Here is a 14080-nt window from a genome sequence, read left to right as displayed (position 1 = left end):
TTCCGATCTCTGTCTTTTTCTTTTAGAATATGTTTATTGTACCGTATTATATTATATTATATTATATTATATTATATTATATCATATTATATTACGAGTTTGAATTTTAGATAGAGAATATTGTAAATTTTAAATTTTATTAAGAGTATTATGGGTATTATGAAATATTATGTTGATTCTAGCACAATCTAAAAGCTAAAGTTGTCTTTAGGCTGCTTCTGATTTTGATTGCAGATTCTTAAAAAATTCTTCAAAAAATACTTTTAAGGAGATTTATCAAACATTAAAATCAACTTCTACTACAAGCAGAAACTACTTTTGGAAGGAAAAATAATACCAAACTAAGCCATTATATCCTTGATTGGAGTACAAAATGCGTCCAAAACAGAACAATATTTTGCTTTTAAATTATAGTAAATGTCGTATATGTCCTCAGTTGAAGTACCAAAACTTATGAAGAGGCATCCCATCTTCTATAGTACTTACAGGATACAGAATGAGAAAGAAAAGGGGTAGAACGAAAAAATTATAAAATTTATTTTTAAGAGTATATGGGTTAGAATTTTATTTTTAATTTTTAATTAATATTTTTTTAATAATATAATTATTTAATTAAAAAGATTATGAATTGAGAATAAAAAATAAAAATACTAATTCATATATTTTAAAACATATTTATCAATATTATCCACGAAATCTACCGCTTACTTTTATGGAGAGTCTCGAAGAAAAGTCACAAACAGTGACCCTTCATGTGGGTGAGAGATCATGGCTTGTGAAGTTGTTAGCTTATCCAAGTTTATATAAGTCCTCTGGTGGCCAATGGTGCCTTTATGCGGCGGTTGGCTACCGCTAGTGACCGAAAAGTTTAGTATCCTGGTGGATTATCTTTAGTACTATGGTAGGATACCCTTTGTAACCGGTATGCTGGCGTGATACATGCCAGTGGTAGCTTTCGGTATTTCAGTTCCAAATGACTTGTAGTGTGACTTGTTTTCTACAAGAACTCTAGTTCATGGAGGGGGAAAACAAAGTCAATTCAAACTAGTGTGATAGTGACCTTCGTGTCATCCTGAAAGATAAATAGTTAACTAATAATAAACGTAAGTATATCAATAATCCAATTCATTTTGTTTCCTATCTTTAACTAAACATTAGAATAAGTATCAGAGCAATCACTAAGAATTCTCGTAAACAAAAATGTAATTCTTGAAATTCCAATTCCTTTGCTTTTCCTTTCCATTCTCACGCAAATCTAATTTCAATTACTGTCCATTACAAATATTATAATTTATGCACCATTTGTCCAAATGTTCATCAATTCCTTTCCACTGTATGCTAAAAATCCAGACAATAAACTAAGATAACTCAGCTACTAAAATGCTTTTATGCATGATATATTACTTAATATATAGTTAATGTTGATGTCTGAGAAAGTCAAAACTCCGTTCATTTCACTATTTTGAGTTTTGTTACAAGATTCTTCTCTCAGAAACAGTCACATTTAACTTTTTTACTACATAAAAAGCTCTCACATAAAGTCACATCTCAACTCGAATTAAAAACTCGAATCAGCAAACTAAACGGCCCTATACGGCCCTATATGCAGCTATGCGTGGTGGTTGGACTTAAGCTTCACCTCGTAAGCCTCTAAACAAGAGAAGAACTTTGAAAGGACCGGTGGGTCCAGCGACAAAGCCAAAAAATTTTAATTTTTTTAAGGAGGGTCTAATTTTAACTACATAAAAAATTTAATCAATTTATTATTAGGTTACTTCAATGGTTCAAGAAGAAATTCCATGTCTTTAAAAATATTGCATAATAACCACATATCTTCAATTCAATTTCTTGACAATATTCATAGCAAAAAAAATTAATGTTAATAATATTAAAAGTATATAAACTAATAGTTATGTATTATTTATTCTTAGTTAGTATAAAGGATTACTAATCTTCTAGAAAGTATAGTATTTTCAGAGTTATTTCTTTAGAAAGTAATATTTTTCAAAAAAATTAAAAGTTGTGGAGGTTTAAACTTTAGGTTAGATTGTCAATTTTTTAGGAGGGACAATATCTAATTATCTGTAAATATACTTATAGATATATATGGGTTAAAAAACACATTTAAAAAAGTCTTAATTGTCGTCGTTAGAGTGTTTGCTAAGGGCTCTCCAGTGCTAATTATAAATTAAAAAAATAAAAAAATAAAAAAGAAAGAAGAAGGCTGGTAGAGAGGTATGAGTTTTGGTAGGTAAATGCCCGTTTAGAATATATATTCAAGTCATTGATTCTGATTCATTAGCAGGATCTTCATGAGAGATAAAATTTTAAATTTAAATTCTTTGTTAGAAAAAAACACTGTAAAAGAACCGAAATCATGGGTTCAAATATATTCTCCAAATAACTCGCTTCTTTTTTATTAAGAAAGGGTTTTGAGGAAAAGAATGTGATGAAGTGAAATGTTTGTTTGGAACCGTTTTAAAAAACAGTTTTCATGTATTTCGTGAAGCAAAAAATGAAAATAAAAAAAATGAAATTTGTTTAGCAAATATTTTAAAAACGAAAACAGTGAGAATGGTTTTTGTGAATGAATTAGAAAACAGTTGAAAATTATTTTCACTTTTTGTTTTCATTTTTAGTACTTATCAGCAATATTATAATATATCAATTAATAAACATGATTTCACTTTTTTATTATACTCAAAACAATCTCTTAAAATGCTAATAAAACGTAATTTCAAAATAGATCCCAAAATGATTCTAAAAATAATCTCATTTTTACTTTTTTATTGCAAATAAAATCATTTTAAAACTAATTCTAAACGCACCCGAAAAACTTTTTATTGAAAATAAAATTATTTTGGAACTAATTCCAAACGCACCCAAATTTTTTTTCTTCTGATCAGTCCCTTCGTTAGCTAATAGTAGTTTGTGAATACAATTTACATATTTTTCGAATATCTTGCTTCATTTGCAGTTATTATTTGTACATGCTTTCCTCTTACCAAGCAATTTTCAGATGCGTTCATGTACAAGGGAATTTGGTTACAAAAAACAAGGTCACTAGATTAGATACTTTATTTTATTTTTATTTATTTATTTTGATAAATAGCTAGATGTCATTTGTAGAGAATGACCTGAGTTTGTATCTAATCAAATTTTATGAAAAACATCTGGCTTTGGTTTCAATTTTTATCAATTAAACCTTTCTTCTTCTTCTTTTTTTCCTCTTTTGTGATTTTAGTACTATGGAAGATCATCTAAGATAGGAAGATATTGCATATGTCTGGGCGTCACACACCGTTAGAAAAAAAAAGAAGAAAAATGGCGCATTTAGAACCCATTTTAAAATGATTTTACTTTTTATATGAAAATAAAAATGAAAGCGTTTTCAATCTCAAACAGATTTCATTTTTGAAAATGCGTTTGGTTGTTTTATTGATAGATTATTTTTAGTATAAGAAAAAACTGAAAGTCCGTTTAGTGATATATTTTAAAAAACATATAATAGTATTTAAAATAATTAATAAAATCCCAAATCATTTATGAAAATAAGATGAAGGAGAAAATAAAATAAATCTCAAATTCCAAATTAATAATATATTAAATAATATATTCTGGTGAAGAAAAGAAGGAGGAGGAAATAAAAATAAGATATTAAAAATAATTTTTAGTCATTTTCCTAAAGATTCTTATTTTTTACCTAATTAAAAAGTCGTTTTTATTTCTGTTTTTTTTAATCTTCCTCCAAACAACATTTTGTGCTCATTTTCATTTTTTTTTTCTTTAGAAAACGTGAAAATCGTTTTCAGAAACATTTCCAAACATGCACCACTATTCCCTGTTTGATGTTCCCACTAAATGGCTTTATATCAAATCTGGAAAAAAGTTCCCGACAGTGTTGACCAACCTCTGCAGCAAACGTGGAAGCGCTTGCAAGTTCTCAAATCAAGTTTCCAAATCAAGGCAATAAATTGTAGAAGCAACTGGCAGATACTGCCATTATAGGTCCTTTTTTTTTTACTGTATGTACATATCTACTCATCAGATATATAATTGGATGACTTTTTGTTACAGTGATTTGAGCATAGATGTTAAATTAAATTGAAATTATAATTTGAGTTTGTGTTTAATTGTATATATTTGAGTTATGGTTTGAGATGATAATCTTTTTGAGTTTGTGTTTGAATTGGTCAAAATTTGAGTTTGTATTTAGATAGTATTTTAATAAAAACCTAATGATGATGAAAAATTTTAATAGGATATATAGGTGGGATTTTATTCATCTTTTCATTATGAACGCATAACAAAAATAATCATCTCAATCAGAATTAAAACGAAAAACTTATAGCGTTTTTAAAAATAGAAAAAATATTGTTTATTAATTTGAGTTTAAGTTTAAGAACTTGAGTTGAAGAGAAAACTTGAACTCAGATTCTAATCTCATACTCAAGTTAAAACTCAAGTTTAAATTCAAATTTTACAAAAGAACATGAACTTAAATAAAATTGTAATTTGAATTCAAATTTTTTTTGAATTTAAGTACAAATGAATAAGTCCTTGTTTTTGCAACCATAAACAAGACAACACGAGCGCCATTTTTTATCCTATACTTGTGTACAAGATAAATGTATACTAGATGTCTGAATTTGTATTTCTATCTTGATTTTCTTGCTTAGGTTCACTATATACCCTTAGTAGTTTATAGGATTAAAAGTAAGAGAAACCAAAAAAAAAAAAATTGAAATGATTTCTAACTTTTATTTAAATAATAATAGGAACTCAAATCTTACATTGATCTTTCTCTTACAAGGTGAAAAATTGAAGTACTACAAAGAGCATAGAAGTGCTGTAGGCACTTCCCCACACTAGTAGAAGGAAGAAAATTGAAAGCATATTAATTAGGATGGTGGAAACATTTTTTAAATAACAGATTTACTTTTTAACTTCAACTTTGTAGCTACAGATATTCTATTAATTGTGGCTGAATATATATATATATATATATATATATTTGACAAGAATGTTGTTGTGGCTAGACAGTGAGAGATGGGCACAAAATAAATTTTGTAACAAAAGTTTGTAACTAAATATAACTTTAACTATACACCTAATTTGGGATGATGCAATTGTGCTGGGTGTGCTATAACAATGCTTCTTGACTTCGTGCAGAGTCAACACCGCATGAGCGTAGGGGTCACCCCTACCCAAAAAAGGGTCGTGATTATTGAACTTTAATTTAAAATTTATTTAATTAAACGAAATTAAGCATCAAAATCCAAGTAACAAATATTTGCAAAATATGTAATAAAATATATTCGTAATAATAACAATAATAATAAACATCTTGCTAGGTATTTTTCTCTCTTAAAATACCCTTCTTGAGATCTCTATACCTTTTCTTTTCCTTATTACATTTTCATTGAAACCAATATCATTAAAAGAAATCATTAAAAGAAATTAAGTTTATGTAAAAGTCTTTTTTTTTTTTTTTTCAATTGTACGAGAGTAACAGGTTACCGTACTTAAATTGGCAAAATGAAAATGTCAAAAATGTTTTCAAGACCCAATGTTAACCTAACGGCTAACGATACCATGGAAACAAATAATACATCTTATGGAAATTTGCCAACGGCTCTGTTTGGTAATGCTTCTAGGAAGCCAAAAGCACTTTTTTGTTCAGCTAAAGCTGAAAAATGTGCTCGGTAGACACATAAAAATAAATTTTTAAAAAAGCCGGAAGCTGTTTTTCATCTGAAATCAGAAGCAGCTCACTTGCTGCTTCTGATTTCAGATTGTCCGGGAATCCAAACTCAGCCATTAATGAAATTTTAGTTATTCCCAAAATAACCCGATTCTCTTCCTCGTCCTCGAGCACACCCTCAGCCCCTCCCTGAAAACTCTCAGCCTCTCCCTCCGCTCGTGCTCTCTCGCCTCAGCCTCTCAGCCTGCTCTCGCTCTCTCGCCTCACCCTCCCTCAGCCTCTCTCAGCCCCAACCTCGCTCTCTCAGCCAAAGCTCTCTTCCTCCGTTTATTTTTCTTCTCTCTTTCGGACTCCCTCTCTCCGTTTATCTCCTGCGATTGTCGGCGGCGGAGTCCCCAAAATCTCCGTTCGTCTCTGGCTAAGACCGGCGGATCTGTGGTTGGAGCTCGCAAATCTCTGCATTTGTAAGTGCTCGATTTCACTTTTTTTTTAATATCGATTTGGTACGGATTGATGAAATTTGGGTTTTGATTGTCGATTTGGTGTTGGTGGTTTCGAATGTCGATTTGGGTTTCCAGATTTTGTACAAAATTTTGTTCTTCGATAGCCATTTCTCGTAAAAAAATTTTCCCAGATTACTCCGAATCTGTTTGTTGAGTTCCTTGAAATTGGTAATCGCTGCATTACCCTTTTCCTTATGTTGATCTTTATTGCTGAATCTTGATGACAAACAGTTGTGCAAAAGCTGAGATTATAGGACAAATTTTTGAGTTTACATTAGAATTGTTTTTGCTGTTTTGGTTCATCTGGGCATAGGCTCCGTTATGAATGCCATTGAAGAAACAGGGAGAACGGAAAATGGTCAAGATTAGGAACCAACCATCTGAAATGCAACTGATGTTAATGAAATTAAAAAAAAAAACGAAAGACATTAAGAAATAAAAAAAAAAACCGTAAGAGAGAAACATGTCCAATTTTTCATCCTTCTTCTTCGAATTTGAAAACCTAGTTTTTGTTTTTCTGTTTTATTTATTATTCATGGTTTAGACATGATCTTTATTAGTAGTATGTGGAATTAGTTCTCTTGTCTAGGGTTGGGATGGATTCAATTGGGATTCCTTGATTGATTATTGAATGAATGTGTGACTGATTTTCAGCATATCAATTTGTTGTCTTAGATCTGATTCTTCTGAATGAATGGCCATTATTTACATGTTTGAGATATTGTGTTGTGTGTTTCTTGTTTGTTTGCGTTTCTTCGATGTTGCTCTTGACAATATAGAGTAGTGGTGTCTTAATTCTTAATACATATCTTTGAAAACAAAAACTCTTTTTTGACTTTTGCAACTCTAGCTTTGAATAAACATGTCGATCTCTCTGTCAAGTGAATTAAGCAATAATATATGAACCACATAATGGTTAAAAATGAAAAGTTGAGAATACAAAGTTTTTACTTCTTTGACTTGGAATGACAGGCTTCTCAACTGAGATTTCCCAAAAAACAATTTTCCTTTGATTTATATAAAAACTAGGGAATTTTCAAAAAAAAAAAAAAATTTAACATTTAGACGAATCAAAGAATTGAATACAAAGGCTGACCAAATCTAATTATATGAATCAGACTAGGATCTCTCGTAGGCCCAGCTAGCTAGAGCAGTAACTAAACTAGCTATTCACAATTCTCTTATGATGATCAAATGGCAAAATAATCAACCTTAAAAGAAAAATAAAAAATATATAAAAAAATAACTCAAGCTATTTGTCCATTTGTTTTGATCAGTCTTCTGTACTTGGCATCAACCATCCAGAAAAGCAGCCAACTTTTCATTACTCTTATTCTATCAACCAGTCTCCATCCTATCAGCCTACCCTAGTTTTTTCTTACACATACAACAACAACAAATCTTAATTCTAATTAATTAAGGTCGGTTATATAGATTTCACTTTTTTGTTCCTACTTAAGTTAATTCCTATTATATAATAAGAGCTACCAAATCTAACAAACAATTAATTAACCATATTTCTTAAAATCAAAAGGATAAAGACAACTTTAAAAACCATACAATGTTAATATTAAAAATGTATCTTCACATTTAAAAACCATTTCGATACCCTTAGGTTAATTATTGCAACATACGAAGAACTGAAAAGTGAAATATGATATCTGACCATTAAGGCAATAAACTTGGGGTTTGAGTTATATAGAGATATAAACACAGATCGTCATTGAAATTAGAGATATAAACATAGAGTTATATAGAGTTATATAGAGTTATATAGGTAATAAACTGTGATTCGTTTGATTCATGCATGCCAAGCCAGTTCATTGTCAATTAGTCATTGGAAACCAATCGAGGAAATCCAAGCTCTAGAACCTTCACCATTGATTTTATTAAGTTTATTCAATTGTGTTATTAGCAATTAATTTATGTCATTGTTACTTATTGTAATTTTGAACATTGTGACTTTCTAAATAATATAGTTATAATATTGGTATTTGATAGCACCCTTCCTCGAGGGACGATATCTAGATTTATCTATGTTATTTATTTGCAGCTTAAACTGTTTGATCATTTGCTATTTTTACCGTTCTATTCGTTTTTACCATTCAATTGCAATACTAGCAAGAATGGAGGTTGACACTCTTGTGGTTAAATATTGGTTAGCTATTTGTTCATTATCATTTGCTTAAAAAAGCCTTAAGCTGCTTTAGTTATTTTTATTATCTATAAATATGCGTTGGGTTTATAATGGTGGTAGCACTTTCAGTCATCATTTGTTCAAATGGAGGGTAGTGCAGCACAAGGTAAAGCGATATGGGATACCGAGGCAATACAGCTTTTTTGTGATTTTTGTATCAAAGAGGTTGAAGGTGGACACCGACCTGGGACACATCTTGACAAAGTTGGATGGGAAAATGTAATTCAAAAATTTAACGAAGCAACCAAACGAGTGTATAAAAGAACACAATTGAAGAATAAGTGGGATGCTTTGAAGAATGATTGGAAACTTTGGAAGGAACTTGTTGGGAAGGAAACCGGTTTAGGTTGGAACAATAAAAAGAACACTATTGATGCATCTGAGGAATGGTGGCATAATAAATTGCAGGTATACGAATAATATACGAATGAAGTTGCACATTATTGATAGTGTGTACATTTAGTGTGTGGCAGGTTTAATTTATTAAAGTATTTTTACAGATTCATCCTAACGCAGCGAAGTTTCGCACGCGGGGAATTGAACCAGAGTTTGAGGATAAGTTGAATAGGATGTTTACTAATACTGTGGCCACAGGGGTGTATGCTTGGACACCCGCATCTGGACAGATGCCATGTGAGGATGATAAAATAGCAAATGAAATGATATCCCCACTTGAACAACTTGAGAGTAGTGGATCGTCAGATGCACCTATTGGAAGAGAGAGGCCACAGGACCCTAAGAAGAAGCGTCCAATTGAGCTAGATGAGGGACAAAAGAAATTCAAAAGAGGGAAAGGCAAGGATAAAGTTGGTGGTGCGGCCAAATTGTCTCAACAAATTGAGCGTCTTGTCACCGTAGTGGAGACTATTAGTACCGGATCATCCATTGCACAAAGTAAAGGACCAGATTATAGCATGACACGACTTGTTGAAGTCCTTGAATCTCTACCTGGATTAGAGAGTGGGAGCGACTTGTATTTTTTTGCTGTCCACTTGTGCGCAGACACGATTAAAAGAGAGTCATTTTTTGCTTTGAAACGACCTGAGTTGCAGCTCAACTAGCTTAAGTTTGAGCACGGCCTAAGATCATCCTCTTAAATTCCCTTGAGTGTCCCTTGAGTCTTCCTTTACTATGAGTAATATTTTAGTGTGGCTTTCATTAATTATGTACTATAATGTTGTTTTTCCATGCTTTCGAATACATTGTATTGAATATTGTACTCTATTTTTATCCATCAGACATTGATATTTTCTATTATTTTATTTGAACATTGTTTACATGCAGGTTTATTCATTATTAGCTGGGATGTCTGATAATATTACCCAGCTAAGTTTACAACTTGTTTGTGTTACTGCACACATCATTGAATAATATTATAATAAGTATATTTACAAAAATCCTTGTATGAACTCTGCTCAAACTGAAAACATGTGGGTAATAGAATTATTAGGCGGACATGAAATTAGAAGTTATAGAATGTTTAGAATGGATAAGGATGTATTTATATCCCTATGTAATGATTTGCAATGTAACTACGGATTACAGGGATCAAGAAATATATCCGCGTTTGAAATAGTCAGAATGTTTTTGTTCATTTTAGGTCAGGGTGCGGGAAATCGTTCAACACAAGAACGATTTCAACACTCTGGTGAAACAATTAGTAGATATTTTGAGTATGTTCTAGACATTGTCTGTCGTATGAGTATGGATGTTATAAAGCCTGATGATCCAGAGTTTAATGGAGTGCCTCAAGAGATATTAATGGATCGTAGATATATGCCTCATTTTAAGGTATTCTCTTAGTTCATAATATGTTTCTTTCCTTATTTAAAGTATTCATTTTAAACATAGAACTTTCTTCTTTTTAGAACTGTATAGGTACAATAGATGGCGTACACATTCCAGCTATAATACAACCAGAAGATCAAGTCCCATTTATTGGTAGAAAGCGTGTGCCAACCCAAAATGTGATGGCTGCCTGTGATTTCAATATGAAATTTACATATGCATATGCAGGTTGGGAAGGTAGTGCTCATGATACAAGAATATTCTTAGCAGCACTACGTCGTACAAGTTTGAAGTTCCCAAAACCACCAGAAGGTTAAAACCTCTTCTATATTCATGAGAACTCTGTTTTATTATTTACTAAGTCTTTGTGTTTGTATCTCAATAGGTAAATACTATTTAGTTGACGCGGGTTATCCACAATTAAAAGGATTTCTTGGACCTTATAGAGGAGAACGATACCATTTAGAATAATTTCGAATGGGTCGTCGACCAACTGGCTATAAAGAGGTATTTAACCAAGCACATTCTTCTCTTCGAAGTGTCATTGAACGCACATTTGGTGTCTCGAAAAAAAAGTGGAAATTTTTGAAAGACATGCCAAATTATGCGTTTGCAAAGCAAGTGAAAATAGTTATTGCTACAATGGCGCTCCATAACTACATTAGGAAGCATCGTAAGCGTGATCTACATATCTAGATGATTTCGTTTATGAAGAGAATCAACTAGATGACAATAATGTAGAAGAGAATGAAGCTTTACTATCACTGGAAATGGATGAAGTACGAGATCAAATTGCAGTAAGCTTAATGAATACGACTTAAATCTTTTCATTTGAGTTAAGTTTGTAGGTATATACGTGTGTATTTGTAGGACTTAAGTTTGTATTTGTAGGTATATACGTGGGGTGTGTGTATGGATATATATTTGCATTTACGTGTGTGTGGATATATATGTTTGTATTTAAGTGTGTGTGTGTGTGTGTGAGGGATTGTATTTTGTATTTGGTTCTTTGTATTTCTATAACATGTACCCTCTACTTTGTTAGCATTATCAACAGAAGATCGTTTTGTTTCAGTATCGGGTTTTGTTACTCCTGTTACTGTAAAGTTTGTAGGTATATACTTTATGTTCTGTTATTCAGCAAACAAGGTGATATAAGGAGAAGATGTATCTGGGAATGGCCAGAGTTAATCAACAATGGCGTTTTAAAAAAATTAGCAAAGGTAACTTTCCTGTTTCTTATAATATATATATGAACAAAGGTATTACATGTGAACAAAGGTATCCAACTTTCAGGGATCAAAGTTGCAAGAAAACTCTGCTGCTTACTAAAATCATTGTGCCTGACGATGCCATATTTTGACCATAACCAGTTTTATCAAACAATAAGGATAACAAAAAAGTACATGGACAAACTTTTAAGATAAAAGGTGCAAATAGGGCCTCATAGCCGTGAGCATGTGAGCAAATTCTGCCATCAGAAGTAAACTCCTAAAGTTCAAATTAATCAAAACTTACATGATACATTTAACTAAGCAATCCAATGAAACAAGTGTTATCATTTGAGTAAAATTTGCAATCTTCAAAGTTTTTCCTCTAAAGAAATTGATTCATCATCTCATACAAGTACGTGTATAAAAAAATTTGAGGGAGGGGGAAATAACCAAGGAAAGGAAACACTAAGAATTCCGATGTAATAATTAGACTAAAAAAAAAGATAATTAATTATCATAAATTTATTGTTAAAAAATTTAAAATCATAACATTATGTGTTTTTAAAGTTAAACAAGTATTTTTAAATACCAAAAATAATTATATATATTTAAATTTCATATCATGTCTATTTTGGTCATTTTACATACCCACAGCAATTCCACCTCAAAATTTACCAAACGCTGTTTACTGATTTTGGAACTAGCACAGCTACTATAATTACAATTTACCAAACACTCAGCCGCTTCTTGAAACAGCTGTTTTTTTTTTCAGCACAGCTAAAAATACTTTTTTTAAAAATCTACAGCATTACCAAACTAAGCCAACATCTCTTAGAACCGGCGGAAGTAGTCTAGAGTTGAGTTTCCATGTACGTACTCTCTTTGTGCTGCCAATTGCTCCCGAAGATATACGTTATTTGTTGTCTCATTTTTCTGTTATAATGGTTATCTTTTTAATTAAATTTTGACACTTTGTGAATTATTTTTTTATAAACACTATAACATTTTTTGTCTTTATTTTCTCTCCTTAAAAGTAATACAATTCTAAAAGAATAATGGTAAAAACACTAGAGCACGTTTGATATAAGGGTTTTAAAATTTACAATCATGATTCTAGTTCAAACAAGTATTTGTTTAGTAAAAAGTGGTTCTAATTTGGCTCACTCAAAATTAGTGTTTGATTTGAATGGTTCTAAATTAAGATTTAAATTCTGATGTCATATTTTAAATCAGAATCAACTCTGATTCTAAAACTACTCACTCCCTTGATTTTAGGTTGTTCAAACCTTTGATTCTTGTTCTGATTACAGAATCATAATTTGGATCTAAAATCATGAATCATAATTCTAATTTTAAAATCAAAATTAGAATCACCAAAACGAAGCCTAAAGATGTGAGTTCAGAGGATACATATTATCTTAGTTTTCACAAAAAATTAATGTGCAGAGAGAAAAGAGAAAAATCTCATGACAAGGTAGTTGGAATACATTTCGGTTATTCAATTCGATCCCAACCATCTCTGCAAAGTATATTTAAGACATTGATGAAGATGTCCTTGAACCACTTCTTCAGAAATTCAATTGACCATTTCAGACCCGCTTCCCAGAAAAGTGATTTAAAAACAAGAAGAAGAAAGAAAGGCGATTGAAATTAGCTTACTAGCTATACAGGTACACGCAAAGGGTATACAAAAGCAAACATATCTATCTTATCTCAGGGAAAAAAAAAAAAAAAAAAAAAAAAAAAAAAAAAAGAAGAGAGAGAATTCTTGCTCTGATAACATATAAAAGAAGATCAAAATGGCAACACAAAATAATGGAACCTCCATGAGTTTTGTCTTCAAAGTGGCCATTATGATCTCTGTAAGTTTGCTTTCCAAAGCAGTACTTGCAGATCATCAAAGCAATGACACATCTCTTTTACAAACGAAACGGCCAGTAACTCCCATGAAAGTGTCTTTCTTATCTACACTTGGCCGCCGCCGTAAACCGTCACCGCCACCACCGCCTATAACTTTTCATCATCGCAATTGGCGTGGCCGTTGGCCAAGATTACCGCCTCCGCCAGTGTCATTTGAACAACCTCCACCGCCACCGTTTTCGCCGCCTCCGCCACCGCCACCGCCAACGATCACCAATTATGTCATGTCTCCGCCACCGCCACCACCGACGATTACCAGTTATGTCATGACTCCGCCACCGCCACCGATTAGCGAGATGAGAGGGTAAATAATGTTTGATTGATGGATTTAGAATCATGATTCAGAACCATTCTCAGTTTATGTGTGTGTTTTTTTTAAAGAAAAAATACTGTAGTAAACCACGAACCATAATTCAAATCATGAGACGAATCTACCAACTAAACGCTTATGAATCTTTTTCTTTTTTCTTTTTTCTTTTTTTATTTGTTTTATTTAATTGCTCTGATTATAATTTATAACTTGTATTGATCATTAGTGGTTTGAATAGTTTTGTCCTAATATTTCACAATAGGAAAATACATATAAACACTACGCCTGTATTGTTCTGTGATCATGTGAATTAAAAGGAGCGGCTAAATTATTAAAATGCTCAGTTTTTATTTTTTATTTTTTGAGAATATACGGTTCAATATTTGCATCTTCCAAAATTTTTTGAAATTGATGTTTGGTTTGAATGTGATTCTACTATATTAA

General features: G+C 31.5%; 2 protein-coding genes across 2 annotated transcripts; both read left to right on the top strand.

The window, feature by feature from the left end:
• The first annotated feature begins 8488 nt into the window (after positions 1-8488).
• LOC112091183 (L10-interacting MYB domain-containing protein-like) lies at positions 8489-9465 on the top strand. The gene is made up of 2 exons (XM_024164148.1): positions 8489-8812; positions 8905-9465. The coding sequence occupies exons 1-2, from the start codon at positions 8489-8491 to the stop codon at positions 9463-9465; spliced, it is 885 nt and encodes a 294-aa protein (XP_024019916.1).
• A 3740-nt stretch (positions 9466-13205) lies between these two features.
• On the top strand, positions 13206-13634 carry LOC21399786 (arp2/3 complex-activating protein rickA). Its single transcript, XM_010095905.1, has one exon. It carries the CDS (start codon positions 13206-13208, stop codon positions 13632-13634), a length of 429 nt encoding a protein of 142 aa, XP_010094207.1.
• The last annotated feature ends 446 nt before the right edge of the window (positions 13635-14080 follow it).

Source organism: Morus notabilis, unplaced genomic scaffold, assembly GCF_000414095.1.
Source record: "Morus notabilis unplaced genomic scaffold, ASM41409v2 Scaffold499, whole genome shotgun sequence".
Taxonomy (NCBI): domain Eukaryota; kingdom Viridiplantae; phylum Streptophyta; class Magnoliopsida; order Rosales; family Moraceae; genus Morus; species Morus notabilis.
This window is presented reverse-complemented; position numbering and strand designations above follow the sequence as displayed.